The 15,513-nt window shown below is 28.4% G+C and overlaps 2 protein-coding genes across 5 annotated transcripts in view; one reads left to right on the plus strand and one right to left on the minus strand.

Moving 5' to 3' along the window:
• Positions 1-3,089: 3,089 nt before the first annotated feature.
• On the plus strand, positions 3,090-5,492 carry LOC112679470. Its single transcript, XM_025549283.1, has 2 exons — positions 3,090-4,030; positions 4,132-5,492. The coding sequence occupies exons 1-2, from the start codon at positions 3,469-3,471 to the stop codon at positions 4,485-4,487; spliced, it is 918 nt and encodes a 305-aa protein (XP_025405068.1). The 5' UTR covers positions 3,090-3,468; the 3' UTR covers positions 4,488-5,492.
• A 1,149-nt stretch (positions 5,493-6,641) lies between these two features.
• Positions 6,642-15,513, minus strand: part of LOC112679471 (E3 ubiquitin-protein ligase MARCH3-like) — a 29,750-nt gene continuing 20,878 nt past the window's right edge. For 3 of the 4 annotated variants that reach the window (XM_025549286.1, XM_025549287.1, XM_025549284.1), the window contains exons 2-5: positions 12,205-12,332; positions 9,130-9,293; positions 7,062-7,285; positions 6,642-6,997 (exon numbers count right to left, since the gene is read on the minus strand). In XM_025549286.1, coding sequence (XP_025405071.1) covers positions 6,892-6,997; positions 7,062-7,285; positions 9,130-9,293; positions 12,205-12,328 — 618 coding nt within the window. In that variant the 5' untranslated portion in view covers positions 12,329-12,332 and the 3' untranslated portion in view covers positions 6,642-6,891. The remainder of the gene's footprint in view (positions 6,998-7,061; positions 7,286-9,129; positions 9,294-12,204; positions 12,333-15,513) is intronic. The other variant, XM_025549285.1, reaches the window with a different exon arrangement.

Here is a 15,513-nt window from a genome sequence, read left to right on the forward strand (position 1 = left end):
TTTGTTGTTAGTAATTTGTTATTTTCTCTCTTCTTCTTGTAATATAGGTGGGGTAATCTAGTTAGATTTAAGATATCTAGGGAGGATGGTTATATTTATTTTATTAATTTTCAATATTCAACTATTGTTTTCAATTTAAATATAAATATTTTTTTTTTTTTCGTAGATATGCGGTAATGCTAATGAAAAACAATTATGCTGCTTTTACATCCATGAAAAAAACTAAATACCTGCTAGATATAATAATTTAATTTTGTTCCTTATTTATCCAAGGACAGTATACGCAACTTGATAGAGTTCTAAATATTTTATTAGAAGTGCTTAGTAACCACTATGTATAAATCAGTTCTTGATACGTTGCATGGAACGCATTTTGCGATGTACGATGTTCAAAATTTAAACACCGAGAAGTTAATTAGATCTTTCTAGGTATGCTAGCGCCCAGTTGAGTAACTTACATTTCCGAATTCTCTAGGACATTGAGTTATAAAATCTCCGAGAGGTTTAAATGTGACCATCTTCGGGATGTTAACTGCTTATTTACATCAGTTTTAATTTTTTTGGTATGTATCAAATGTTATTAAAATATTGAAAAAAAATATATAATATATTTTTTAATCTTATAAAAATATAATATTTTATAGCTATCAAATAAGCAGCACAATAATTATTATTCAAATATAAAATATTATAAATTAATGTACACACCTGATTATTGGACCACAGCGTTGCATAATGATGGTCTAAATGACAGGCGGAGATGACACACACGACGTATTTGATATTATTCGGATTATAAGTTACTCGCGTTAAGATGGTAATTTGTTAATTGTTTTATGCGTTATAATTGATCATTGATGTCGTGAGCTGTATCTCTTCCAGTTGTGCATTAATGTATTCATAAGAGCCCATTTTGTAAAAAAATGGATAAGTGTAAGTAAAATGTATGAATTATATTTAAATATTTTTAAATAATTAAATATTATAATTAATATTTAATATTTAAAATAACATTCACGCCAATTATTGGTGTCGCTAAAATTGTGGACACATATTACATAGTAACATAGGTATGCTATCCCTGATAAACACAAACATGTTTTTTTTTAATTTTCATACCTATAGTTAGTAATAAAAAATAAGAAAACTGAATTATCAAAGAAATTACGTCTTTTTTTAATTAATAATATGAAAAAAAAATTATAGTAAATATATAAGAATATGTATAAATTTGTTTTAACTTAACAATAACTGCTACAATGTTATTATTTAAAAATGGCCAGTTAGGCACTGAAAGGAAGGAGATTTTTTAGCTTAATAAAAATAATAAATTCGAAGTTGAATCCGTATTCAGTGCACTTTCCTGTTACTTAGACCATGAAAACGGGCGAGGGCACTTAGTTTCATTGGTATTAAATAAGTATTGAATGTTTTATTTGTTTTTTATTAGTTTTATTTTTGAGTAAATTGTGGGATATCTAACATTTTACTTGCCTTTCTCCAAACATTGTCACCATAGATGTCATTGAAAGTACTATTTTTAAAATATTTTTTAAATTTAAATACATAATTTGCATATCTTATATTAGAGTTAAAATTAATAACTTTTTTATTATGCGTATACGTAAGTATTCGCTTTAATATATTTATGGTTTTTATTAGTTTAAATGATTAAAAACCAAAATATTTTTGTAATCTAGTACAAATTCTACATAAAGAACACTAATAGTGTCATAACAATACCTCCTTATGCATATCAGAGTGAGTTCTGGATCTGCAAGCTACAATTATGAATTTTAAGCAAATAGATGAGTATGCGAAAAAAATATGATATTTATAAATTTTATAACCAACTAAAGATAAAATTAATTTAGATTTTCTATTCGATTTATCAGATGGTAGTTGATTTAATGCATGTGATAATGTGAATGTAATGAGCAGAACTCGTAAGTTTATGCACTAAAAAAAACGCATAAACAAATATACAATAATGCACTAACATTTGATCAAATACGCATTAAAAATCTATTATTATAATTCTATGCACAAAAAAAAAAGCGTTTAAGAATTTTTTAGAAAAATTATCCATTTATATTTTTAAAAGTTATATTTTTTCTTCGATTACATTTTATTAAAATTATTATTAATAAACATATGAAAAATAGATTGTAATGGACACGTCAATAGAAGGAGAGTGGTAGTGGTGCGCAATAACATTGTTTTCGTGATACTGCTTTTAACTTATAAAATTTAATGTCATTAAAAAATAAAAATATTGATAAAATACTAAGATTTGATAAACAAGTTCGGAAAATTAAATAAGAATTAATTCAAACATATATTGATCTAATTATTTTTTTGATTTTCAAAAAAACGATTTCGTGAATTTACATAAAATAATATGCACTCAAAAAACTTTAAAAAAATCAACTATATGCCAAATATGCCAATACATACAAAATATGTAAAAACATGATTTATTGAACTTTAGATTTTTTATTACCATTGTTATGAAACGGATTTTTATCTCAATTAGCATATTTTCCGATGTAGCAAAGAAAACATGCAAATGCATGAACTTACGAGCCCTGGTAATGTGTATAGAATCACAAAAAAAAAAAGATTAGTTTTAATAATTTTCTTAAAATAAAATTTTAAATCCAAATAACTTAGATTTTTTGAAATAGTAATTTATTATTTGTACATTTGAGACGAAAGAAACATAATTTGTACACTAGGGTGGCCCATATTTATGAACTTACAAATTTTTAATTTCTCACCCTCCCAATTTTTTCATTACCATACAAAAGTTTTGTGAGTAAAATTTGGTGATGATTAATAATCCCCTTCAGGTGCCGCAAGAGGATTGAATATTCACCAAATAGGGTAGTTTTAGGGTTATTCTGATTTAATTCATTATATATTGCATTTAGCATGAAATTATATAGAACCTAAATTGTAGATTCAGATATTCTCTATAAAAAATGTTTTGACAACATTTTTTCGTAAATTTATTATTTTCTGTGAAAATTAGAATAAAATAAAAATTATTACCTTTTTCTGAAAAAAAAAAAAAAAAATATCGAAATTTTCCATATATTCTCTATATGATTGTCTTTACGATAACATACTTATTAATCTTCAAAGATGAAATAAAATAAAATTGTTTAACACTAATGTATGTACTAAAGCTAATTTTACAGTTATATTTGTGTAATAACCGTCCACGCGCCCGCTCGAAGATTAAATTATATCTTATCTATATTTGTATATTTCTTATCGAGCTTTTCTTATTCAGTTATTACACACTGTCACATCGTGCATTATTGTCTATTTATGCTCTGTTAATTGTTCTATGTTCATAAATCTCGATACCGTATAGCATAAATGCTTTACATTTTATTTACGAATTATATTTTGAAAAAAAGTGCATAGTTCTTTAATTTAATATTGAATATTTATTATAAAATGGCTTCATCGTCATCACATATTGTTCTACGTACGCATGATGAAGTATATTTAGTTGGAAATGTGAACAACCAAATCGTTGGCAGTAAGTTACCATCTATCAAACAACTTTTGAGTGTGCTATTTTATAATTTGAGACATGTAAAATTAAATTTGCGGGAAAGTGCAATATTGGTATATAAAGAAATAGTACTATTTTTGCAAAAACCGAGAATACAAGTTCGAGATGAGCAGCACTGTAATTTAAAATTGGAAAAATTATATCAAAACTTACGAGAGTTACAAAAATCGGCTAAAAGAGCATCAGAAAAAAATACTATAAATGTCAGTGGGTTCAAGGAAAAATTAAATAACTTATTAGATGTATCTCATTCAAATGCATTAAGTGTGATGAAAATTGAGGAAGATAAAAAATTTTTACTAATGCAAAAAGAAAAAGGAAGACCGGGTTGCATGTTGGGAACTGATAGAAATTTGGCAAAAAAAGAAAACAGGGCCTATGTCAACTTACAAAAAACCGAAAAACGTCGAAAAAGAGCAAAAATAGAAATTGAACAATTAGGTGAGTAATATTGATAAATTTATAATTTAAATAACATATTATAAACTACTATTTAGTATTTTTTTATTTATTAAAAGTATATTTAAATTTAATTTATTTAGATCACACCGTACAAATAGATTTCAATACTGATAACAATTCAACTGAAGAAGAGGTTGATATAGAAGAAGACATAATACCAAGTCCACCAAGTTCATCATGTAGTAAAAAACAGAGAGGATCAAGAGATTTTATGACTCCTAAACTACTCGCTGCATTAGATAAATGTAAGTTGAGTGATCGCGATGCTGTTCACATAATAATATCAATTGCTGACGCCCTAAGTAATGATGTTTCTAAATTAATAATAAATCGATCAACAATTCAACGTGATCGAATTAGGTTTCGAGAAAATAAAACGATTGAACTTCAAAAAAAATTTAATTTGCTAGAAAAAGAGTCTATTGTCTTACATTGAGATGGAAAACTTCTACCAGATATTACATATGGAAAATCAAAAGTAGATAGGTTACCTGTAATTGTTTTGTTTGAGGGAATAACTCAATTACTTGGTGTGCCAAAGCTCAAAAGTGGTACTGGAGAACAACAAGCAAATGCAATATTTGATATTATAAATGTAACAAATAAAGTACAAGCTTTATGTTGTGACACGACGGTATCAAACACAGGTCGCTTGAATGGTGCCTATATTATATTGGATCAACTGATATTAATTAATAATTAATATTTATAATTAATCTTTTATATTTACCTTGTAGGCGACATATATTCGAATTAGTGCTAAGAAGTGTTTTTGAAGTTAAATTAAAAATAAATACTATTGGTCCTGATGTTCCTATTTTTAAAAAATTCCAACAAGCCTGGCCCGAAATTGACTTAAAAAAGTATGAAATTGGAATAAATTATGAATTTGTAAAATCTATAGTTGGAAAAAATAAATCTCAAATTATAGACTTCTGTTTACAAAATTTTTAAAAAAAAACAATGTAGAGATGATTACAAAGAAATTCTAGAGTTGACTATTATTTTTCTAGGTGAAAACCTACCAAATGGTATAATGTTTCACTATCCTGGTGCTTTTCACCATGCCAGGTGGATGTCAAAGGCAATTTATTTAACCAAAATATATATATGTTTCGAAAACAATTTAAACTTAATGTTCGAGAAGAAAATGCATTTCGAGATATATGTATTTTTTCTAGTTACGATATACGTAGAAGCATGGTTTAGATGCCCTGCTGCAATCGAAGCACCTTATAATGACTTTATATTTTTAAAAAAATGAATCGAATACCCAGATAAAGCTATTCCTGAAACAGCTGCACATAAATTTTGTGGACACTTATGGTATCTTGCGCCGGAAAGTATAGCCTTATCATTTTTTGATTTTCGGGTGCCAACCGAAATTAAAATTAAAATGGTCGAAGCACTTAAATCAACGCAGAACAATGATGATACAATTAAAAAAAATTGTTTTGAGTAAAGAGGGTATAAAAACATTTATATAAAAAGAATTACATGAATTTGTATCACCAGAAACAGTCAACTTTTTTTCAAGATTTAAAATTTCAGCCGACTTCATAGATTTCCACCTGGATACTTGGAAAGAAAGAGAAGACTATAAAAATAGAATTTATATTTTAACAGAGTTATCAGTCATAAATTATGTTGCAGAAAGAGGCGTTAAGTTAATTCAAGAATACAATAATATACTGACGAAAGACGAAAATCAAAAACAATTTCTACTACAAGTTGTAAATGATTATACAAAAAATTACCCTGACTGTAAAAAAAAATACATTAATTCGTTCATAATTAATAGATATTTTATTTGAATATAACGTATCTAATTTTCACATTGTATTACTCCATTGAACCACTACCTATTTATTTTTAATGACATCAATATTTAATATGTACTTTTGTAGATGAACGACTTTTTTTTAAGATTAAGTTTTTCACAGAAAATAATAGATTTACGAAAAATGTTGTTTAAACATTTTTTATAGAGAATATTTGAATCTACAATTTAGGTTCTATATAATTTCATGCTAAATGCAATATATAATGAATTAAATCAGAATAACCCTAAAACTACCCTATTTGGTGAATATTCAACCCTCTTGCGGCACCTGAAGGGGATTATTAATCATCACCAAATTTTACCCACAAAACTTTTGTATGGTAATGAAAAAATTGGGTGGGTGAGAAATCAAAAATATTTAACTTTCTTAACCCCCCTACTATATAAGGGCCACCCTTTTGTACACATTTTTGAAACTTAACGAGGACAACAAGTTCAAATATTACTTAATGTTATCATAATTCGTGTGGTTAGTTACAAGTATTATTATAGGAGTGCACAATGTAAGTCAGAATTTGGTTATAGGTATTTTATTAAGCGCTTCGATTCGATTTCGAATTAATTAAAATGTCAAAAATAATGCGTCCGTCTGTTGAACATGCATTTTCCAAACATTGATGTTTCATAACAGGTGTAGGTCGAAAAACCCACATTTCAATTTATCTTAAAACTTAAAAAATAATGGGTATGGTGCAACTTGTAAGACTTGAAGGACGAGGAGAAATCGGGCGTACATAGTTCTTCCAGTAGTGGGCCAGTGGTATTATATTCTGCTTCAGAGAATTTCTATAAATATATTTAAGTAACGCACATAAGTCATAGAGTTCTTATAGCCGTTATATGAGTTGCATTGTACCGTGTATACGTTTTCTAATGATATAAATTTACGCGTTAAAACAATACCAATAAATTTTAGTTTTTATCATAAATCTTAATTAATATTATGTTTATTAATCTTATAATAGCCATAGGAAAAGGAAGTCTGTAACCGGTTTCATCACATTTCGATTACGCTATCAGTGTCGTTGCTCTCGTTGTATTCCATGAATTCCTTGTCCAGACGAACTACCATGTTGAAACGTCTCCACAACCTGTAAGTCAAACTGAAAATTGTAAAGTCAATGTTGTCAAATGTTCAAACCTTTTTTTTTTTTTTATTGCACTTACGACGAGAAAATGATGAGCCAAAACCACAGCATGCCACCCATTCCGAACGTTATGATGGACATCATGAACCCGCTGCAAATGGAACTTTCATCGTCGCTGTACGAGAGATATTCCAAAGTTTTCAACATGCAGGCAGCGAGCACGAAACACCATATGAGCACGAAGAATAACATAACTGTGAACTGTTGACAGAAACCGTGGCAATGCCTCTTTTCCCGCATCCACTGAATCATATGTATAAATTAGAAAAAAATAATTAAATATTGTTCGGTGAATTACACATGCTTGATATTTTGTTATTTTTTCTTTTATTAGTAACGTGTTTAAATTCCAAAGTGGCGATGAAGTATCGACCTCGAAAAAACGGTTCTGAACTAAGGTCAGCCGCATTGAACGTATATGTATGTATCGAGGATAAAAAATAAATCGAATTATAATTGTTGGTAATATTCATGAGAATTATATATTTTTTGACTTCTATAAAAAGTAAAAAAATAAATGAATTAACTTGGCCAGATCATTATTTGAAGCTTTTAGTGCGAAAATATTTTTTAACCAAAAAATTTGGTAAGTTGAGGTTGAACCAATATAGTTTTTCTTTTATACTGTACAATAATTTTCAAATATAAAAATATCAATCGAAAAACTGTTAAGTTTGTTGAAATAAAAAAAAAATATTTTGACATTATTTATTTCCAGTAATCTATAATTTTTGTAATAATAATATCATGATTAAAAACCAATTTTTTTTATCCTTCACTTGTAGCGCCCAATGATTATTTCTGTATAAATAAAAACAAATCTTAAAAGATATTTGGATATATTTTAAGATCTTATGTAATTGTTATCCGAATTATAATTAATACCAAAAAAATGTTCTTGATCTTAGAAGGGAGGCGATCGCTTTTGCTGCACTTCCCTAAATTACGTGACTGTCATAGTGTAGAATAATTCAATATTCGAGTTAAATTTTTATTAAAATATCGTTTACAGTATGACATGGATACTTGCGTGCATTAATTGGTTATCACCAGGGTCCGGATTTGTATAGCTTAAAAAACTTAAAATAGTATACATTTATGTATAAAAAATCTTTATACTTATGAAAAAAATATACTCTTGCACAAAATAAATGCATTTATATATATTTTTTCTTTTATGAATATATTAATCTAACTCAATTTGATAAACTTAATATCTTAAATACAGATAAAAATTTATAACATTAATTAAAGAACATTAAATATTTAAAAAATATATTCCACTAATGAAACAAATACTTTAATTAGGAACACTAATAGCAAAATAAAAATGTATTAAATTATTTTACATAGTTTCTTTGGTAAATATTTATGAAACATATTGAAATTTTATAAAAACAAAAAAAATGCGAAAAATAAAATTCCAATTTAGTTAATAATAAAACGTTTTGATTAATTAATAGGATTTATGAAATTTATTTTTATAAAATAATTCATAATAATACATTTTCCCAAGTGTTCATATTCATCTTTCTATTTCTTAATGTATATTTATTATAACTGAATAATCTTTCCACATCTACTGATATCAGTGGCGCATATATATATATATACATTTATATTGGTCACTGAGCAAGGAATGAAGTTTTCTGGAAGCTGTATTTCATTGTTTCCTGATATAATAATTTAGATAAGATTTAATACTTGATTTACTTTATTTTTGTGATATAATTGAGATATTTTAGATTTTATAACAGTTAGCTTTGTAACCTTGTATTTTTGATAAATCATAATTTAGTTTCTACATTGAAATAGAAATAAAATAATTGATTTAATGAACTTTTATATGATGTATGCTTAAATACTGCGAAATTCTTTGAATACACCGCAAAATCTAAAATATGCATTAATATGTAAAATACACTTTTTTTTATACATTCTTTGTTACAAAAATCGCCCCGATTTTTCGCTCGTATCAAACTGCGTACACTCATTACAAATATGAAAATGCATACAAATCTGGACTATAGTTATCATGATAGTACTTAGTTAATTTCACTATAATGTTATTTATACGATTATTTTACCTCGATAATAGTCAAAGGACGTTCGACAGTCTTGAACTTGTAGTGGCATATATCACAACTGCTCGATTTTGATATAGACAGCCAATGTTCGAGACACGTTACGTGAACGTAGCCATGTGTCCCGACACACTTGCACGGTGAAATCGTAGTTTCGTTTTTATCATCTAGATAATACAAATGTATTATTATTGTTAATTATTGTGGTACAATACTAACATTATACAAATTAACAACATACAAGATGATATTATTATTGTAGTTGCTTGTAAATTAATTATTTTCAAAAAAGTATGTCAAGAGTTGTATTACAGTAAACACAAAATTAAACTTATATAGACAAAAAATATTTATTTTTTTTTCGCTAACAATAAGTGTTCATGAATTGAAGGTGGATTCACGTGCACGAAAAAAAAACCATGGTTATAGGTTGTATTTTTATAGGTGCTCCTATGTACTAAAATTATTGTTTTTTCCCTCCCTACCGTAACGCATATTTTTAACATATATCAATAAATACTTATGTACTTATATTCAATCTGTAATAGTTTTGCAGCAGCTTTTGAAGCTAAATAATCGTGGTGTACAGATTATCACTTGGTGTGAATATCAAAGACTGCAATTATTTCAATCGACTGATATGCAACGCGCAGGGAAAAGCAGGGACATTTAGCGGCCAATTTGTTATTTCTTGGTTTAATACCGAGTCCACACGAGTCGTGTACTTGACGAACATTTGTCATCCGTAGACATTCGCCGCATACGACAATGGAGTACACGCCCGAGTATTCAGTGTTTGCCACCTTCCCGTGGATTGTCGGCAAAGTTGACACGAGTCGAAAGAAATTAACTCAATCAAACTATATAGAATAAATAATATTTAATAAAATAATGAAAAATACAATAAAAATTAGTAAACAGTTAACACTCGTAAATTAATACATATCTACAAATAGTTACATAAACAAATGCTTAGCTTGAAGTATTATTATATTTGTAAAGTAAGACCGGTTTCGAATTAAAAATGTATCGCCAGATTTAAACAAGTTAATGAAATCGCAACTGAATATGAAAAAATATTGGAATGAAATATAAAGTAAACATAAAGAAAATTGGTAATTTTACATAGAGATAATTTATTTTGATAGGTAATCAAATAATATTTAATTAATCGTCGGTTCATTTTCACAACTCAACAAAGTATAAATATAAATTGCCATCTGATATTTATCAATTAATTAAATTAAATTAAATTAACAACAAAATAATGTAAATGACAATATATCTCAAAGCAATCACTGTCACGTGTCGATTGCGAAGAATTACACTGATGAATATTTGTATATATATGACTCGTTGGAACTCAGTTATTCATGTAGATCGACGATTATTCAGTATTCGTATACGTTTTTTAGGCCCGTTTCACACGAGCACATCGTCACTGATAAATATACATTGTTTTTAATTGATGTCTACACATGTTGTTTCGCCGCGAAATTGTAGTGTTACTAGCACATGTATGTGATCGGTCATCGCTAAAAATCGTGTTACAGTTGGAAATACGTTAAAATAGTACATTCATTTCTTGCGGACCACACGGCAGGTGACCACAAGTCTAGTAGCCCTCAGAAAGTTTAAGAAGTTATGTGTCCTAGAATAACAGATTGGGATATTTATAGAATATAATATAATAGAGTATAAAAAGGATGTCTGATGGCTTGCGATGATAATTTGTCATTGTGCGTAATAGTATCAGTAGTACCAAGTAATCACGATGAATGAAAATATACCAATTGCATATTATTATTATTATTTATGGTGCTTCTAGATTTTTGAGAAGTATTTGAGGGTATTAAAGATTGAGAACCTATGATCTGAGGGGCCATAGATAGGTATATTTTAAGAGCTCATAAATGCACACCAAAAAGTTACCCGTAAATTTTATTTCGTGTGACGAATTTAATGTTATTTAACGTTGGATCCGTTGGATGTTCTTGTATATTGATAATTTTATTAATTAAAAACAATACGTTTACAAATAAACGGTGTAAATATTAATGATACAATTGTAATATCAAGTTTGGTTCGGAAAAAAACAGTTCATATTTATTATCTTTCCATTTGAAAACAGCACTGTAAATTTCATCTATGTATTAAGTATTGCATAATTATAGATTTGTCGAATCTTATAAACCATACACATGCTGACGTTTTCGACCAACCAGCTTCGTGTATCGATTATAGGCGTGCACACGGAGGGTGTCAGGTGTGTCCGGGCACTCCCTGAAATGTTGTAAATGGAGCCCTACAATATAAGTCTAAGAGAAAAGGGACCGTATTTTAACTGATGTTGTTCAAATTAAATGTAATTTATTCCAGAATATTTGTTAAAAAATAAATTATATTTTTTAATAGACAAAATAAAGTTAAGTTTTCTAAATGTTCGCGTATAAAGTAGTTATAATATAACAGCTAATGTACGTTCAGCAGCAATGGACAATGGACTAGAAAAGTACAAATCATAAATGATTGTAGCTATCAGATAAAATATATGAGATTCAAAGTAAACATTGAGACTAATATACCATAATATTAAATAAAAAATTAAAGTTATATTTATTAAATTATTTATATATTATAATTTATTAAATTAACCTACACGTTTTGTTCAGATAGGGTCCAAAAATATAGCAGATACCTTCTAAAATGCGCATGCCTATGATATCGATGGTTTAGTGCACAAGTGTAGTGACAATTTTTGATGAAACGGGTCAAGTACTTTATACAATTCCTCAAATTTGTCTCAAATTTAACATTGTAAAATGTTAAATGATATAATTATATGATGAAAACTAGATAACGAATAAAAAAAAATAAATAAAACTCCTATCAACTCGCAAAGGGGGGCTATTTTCAATTTTTATTAAAATGTGAAATTTTAAATGTCTGTAGGTATTGAACAATTTTCTATTAAATGCATTTACTGTACTTGTGCATTTTTGCATCGATATAATATCTTTAATATTTCGTGGTTTTTTTTGATATTAATAAAATATAATAACAACAAATTGCACGTACCGTCGTAGCAAATGCGACAAGCAAAGAATTGTTCGACCTCAGAGTTGTCCTGCGCGTCTTCGTTATCGAGTGGCATGTTTATTATCACTTCCATATTATTCATCGTAAACAGGCCTTTGAGCATTCGACTAAAAATCACAAGCAAATGTAAATAAGTACAATATTTTGTGCATAAATTAACGATCAAAAACAAAAAAAAGAAGCTTTAAAAAAAAAAATTATATGAGCTTAAACGCTTTGACGGCGATATTGCCGTGACGATAGACTAAGTAATTATAATATGTTTCAGTACAGTTGAGAACACACGATGTATATATTAAAACATTATTGAGGTAAATTCAAATTGTGTAAATGATTTATACACTTATGCCGTAGAAAGTATAATGTTTCGAGTACGTTTGTTTTCACAGTGCCAATATTTATTGGCATTGTTATGATTTTTTTTGTGTTGCCGATAACCATGAGCTGTAGTTTATTTTACTTGTTGCTATTGTTTATTTTTTGTCGAGAAATAATTGTATAAATTGCTGTTTTACATAGAAAATATGCCATTTAGGTACTTAGTTTTATTACATTATTGAATATTTCAATATATAATTAACTACCTTGACGTTATTATTACGATGAATGATCTAGAACAGGGGTGGCCAACCGGTAATTGCGAGATGAATTCGAGTCGATCACGGCACCCTTTCGCATTTCCTTGAGTTTTCGAATTTTTTCAGAAACAAATAAAACATTAATTTTTTTTTTTTTTGTATATCTCGCGAATATAAAAATTAGATTTAGAAAAAGGCAATAAATAACTATGAAAGATAAGATTATACAATAATATCCAGTAACTATCGTATAGCCACAATTACATTGTACTCGTATGTACCACGCATATACATATAATATATAGGGTGTTTCAAAAAGAACGCAGGATTTAAATCTGCTATAAATTGAATTTATTTCTTTTAAAAAACATAACAAATATATCATTATCTTTAGGAGAAGTTAAGGTTTAACAGTGAAAAATTATATTGGGCATATGAACCTCTCTAATAGCCCTACAGGCGATTATTCTTTCCATACAATTTACCATCACTGGATAACACATCGCCCCATTAAGTTCGTTGAGGACACGACGAATTTTTTTGCTTTAAGTTCCAAGAAATTTCGAACTTTGTTCTGGTAAACTTTTGACTTAGTATATCCCCATAAGAAAAAAATCACACGGCGTCAAGTCGCAAGACTGAACCTATCGGACCAGCATTGAGAGTACGACCTTAAAGTTAAGTTTCCATTTCAATTTTAGACTAGCTTTGCTTCGAATTTAAAACGAACAGCATTTTTAGTATACATATTGTAGTATTCAATATTTTTAAATTTAACTATAAAACTACTCTTATCGTCAGTATTTAGAAATTTTTTTTACTTTATATAATTTATTCAATGATTATGTATACTAAAAATATACTTGTAATAAAAATACGAATCAGAACAAATAAAAATAAATAATGTTTACTGGTCAATAATGATATAATAATGACAAAGTATTGTTAAATATATAAAATAATTTATAATTTATATAACATATATATATACAGTCAACTCGCGATATAACGAAATTCGATATAACGAAAATCTTGATATAACGAATAAAACTACCGGTCCCTTGAAAATATCGCGGTATAACGAACAAATGTAATGTATTTTGGTCCCCTCGATATAGCGAAGCGTTTTTGATCAAAACTCTCGCGATGTAACGAATTTTTATAAATTTGGAGCTTTCTATTACGAATTTTTAATTTTAATTAAGATAAGATATATGTCTCTAGTGTATAACTCTATGAAAAATATATAAAAATAAGTATGTTGCTATTACCACATAATAGATTACGAAGTTTTTCTGATGATTATCATGCGATAGTACACTTAAGTACAGTATCGCAATTAAGATAAGACTTATGTCGATTAGTGGCTCTACGCAAAATGTACGTAACATACTATGTAACATATCGGTACCGTTTTAGTTCTGTTCGTTGTGTTAAACGTGACCGTACATTCGAAAATACGTCGCGTTTTACGAGTTACAATTATGAGTTCAAAACGAAAGTGTTTGTCAATTTCGGACAAGAAAAAAATTATTGAAGAAATCGAGAGTGGTAAAAAGAAAAAAGAAGTCGCAGATAGTTTTAAAATTCCTTTTTCGTCACTTTCTACAATTTTGAAACAGAAAGAAGCAATTCTTAATACAACTGACGCACAAAGTAGCCGGAAAAAGAGACGACTAAGTGAATTTCCCCGTATAGAACAATGTTTATTCACTTGGTTCAATCAAGTTAGGCAGCAAAATATTCCCGTGAGTGGTATTTTAATCAAAGAAAAAGCTAAAAGTTATGCTGAAATGTTTGGAATCTCTGATTTTAATGCTAGTGACGGTTGGTTATCTAATTTTAAAAAGCGACATAACTTGGTGTTCAAAAAAATTTGTGGAGAAAGTGCAAGTGTCGATGAAGATATCTGTAATGACTGGCAGATGAAACTTCAAGACTTATTATGTGAGTACGATCCGAAAAATGTGTTCAATGCTGACGAGACAGGACTGTTTTTTAAATGTTTACCTGACCGAACACTAACGTTTAAAAATGAAAAGTGCCATGGAGGGAAACTTAGTAAGGAGCGAGTCACTTTACTTTTTGCGGTAAATATGGATGGATCGGAGAAGTTAAGGCCTTTATTTATAGGCAAGTCCGCTAAACCTAGGTGCTTTAAAAATGTCAAATCTTTGCCGGTGACGTATAAAAACAACAAAAAATCGTGGATGACATCCAAATTGTGGAACGAATGGCTTGAAACTCTCAATAATGACATGCGAAAACAACATAGAAAAATTATAATTTTTGTTGATAATTGCACTGCACATAACAACCCCCCAACTCTCTCTAATGTACGAATTGAGTTTCTTCCAGCAAACACAACCTCGAAACTCCAACCTCTGGACCAAGGCATTATTAAAAACTTCAAACTTCTATATCGAAAGGAAATTGTATCTGAATTTTTGGCTTGCTTGGATAATAATGATTCTCCGAAAGTAACCGTTTTGACTGCTATAATAATCAGCCACAAAGCTTGGAACAATGTGACTACACAAACAATTCGCAACTGCTTTAGAAAATGTGGATTTGTGAAAACTATTGATAATGATGAAGAAGAATTCCCTATCACTTTAGAAGTTGACACTCAACATAACACATTATCGACTGTTCTAGACGATCAATTGACGTTTGAAGATTATGTTGCTATCGACGATGATTTGGCTGT

Source organism: Sipha flava, unplaced genomic scaffold (genome assembly GCF_003268045.1).
Source record: "Sipha flava isolate LNK unplaced genomic scaffold, YSA_version1 162_pilon_pilon, whole genome shotgun sequence".
Lineage (NCBI taxonomy): Eukaryota > Metazoa > Arthropoda > Insecta > Hemiptera > Aphididae > Sipha > Sipha flava.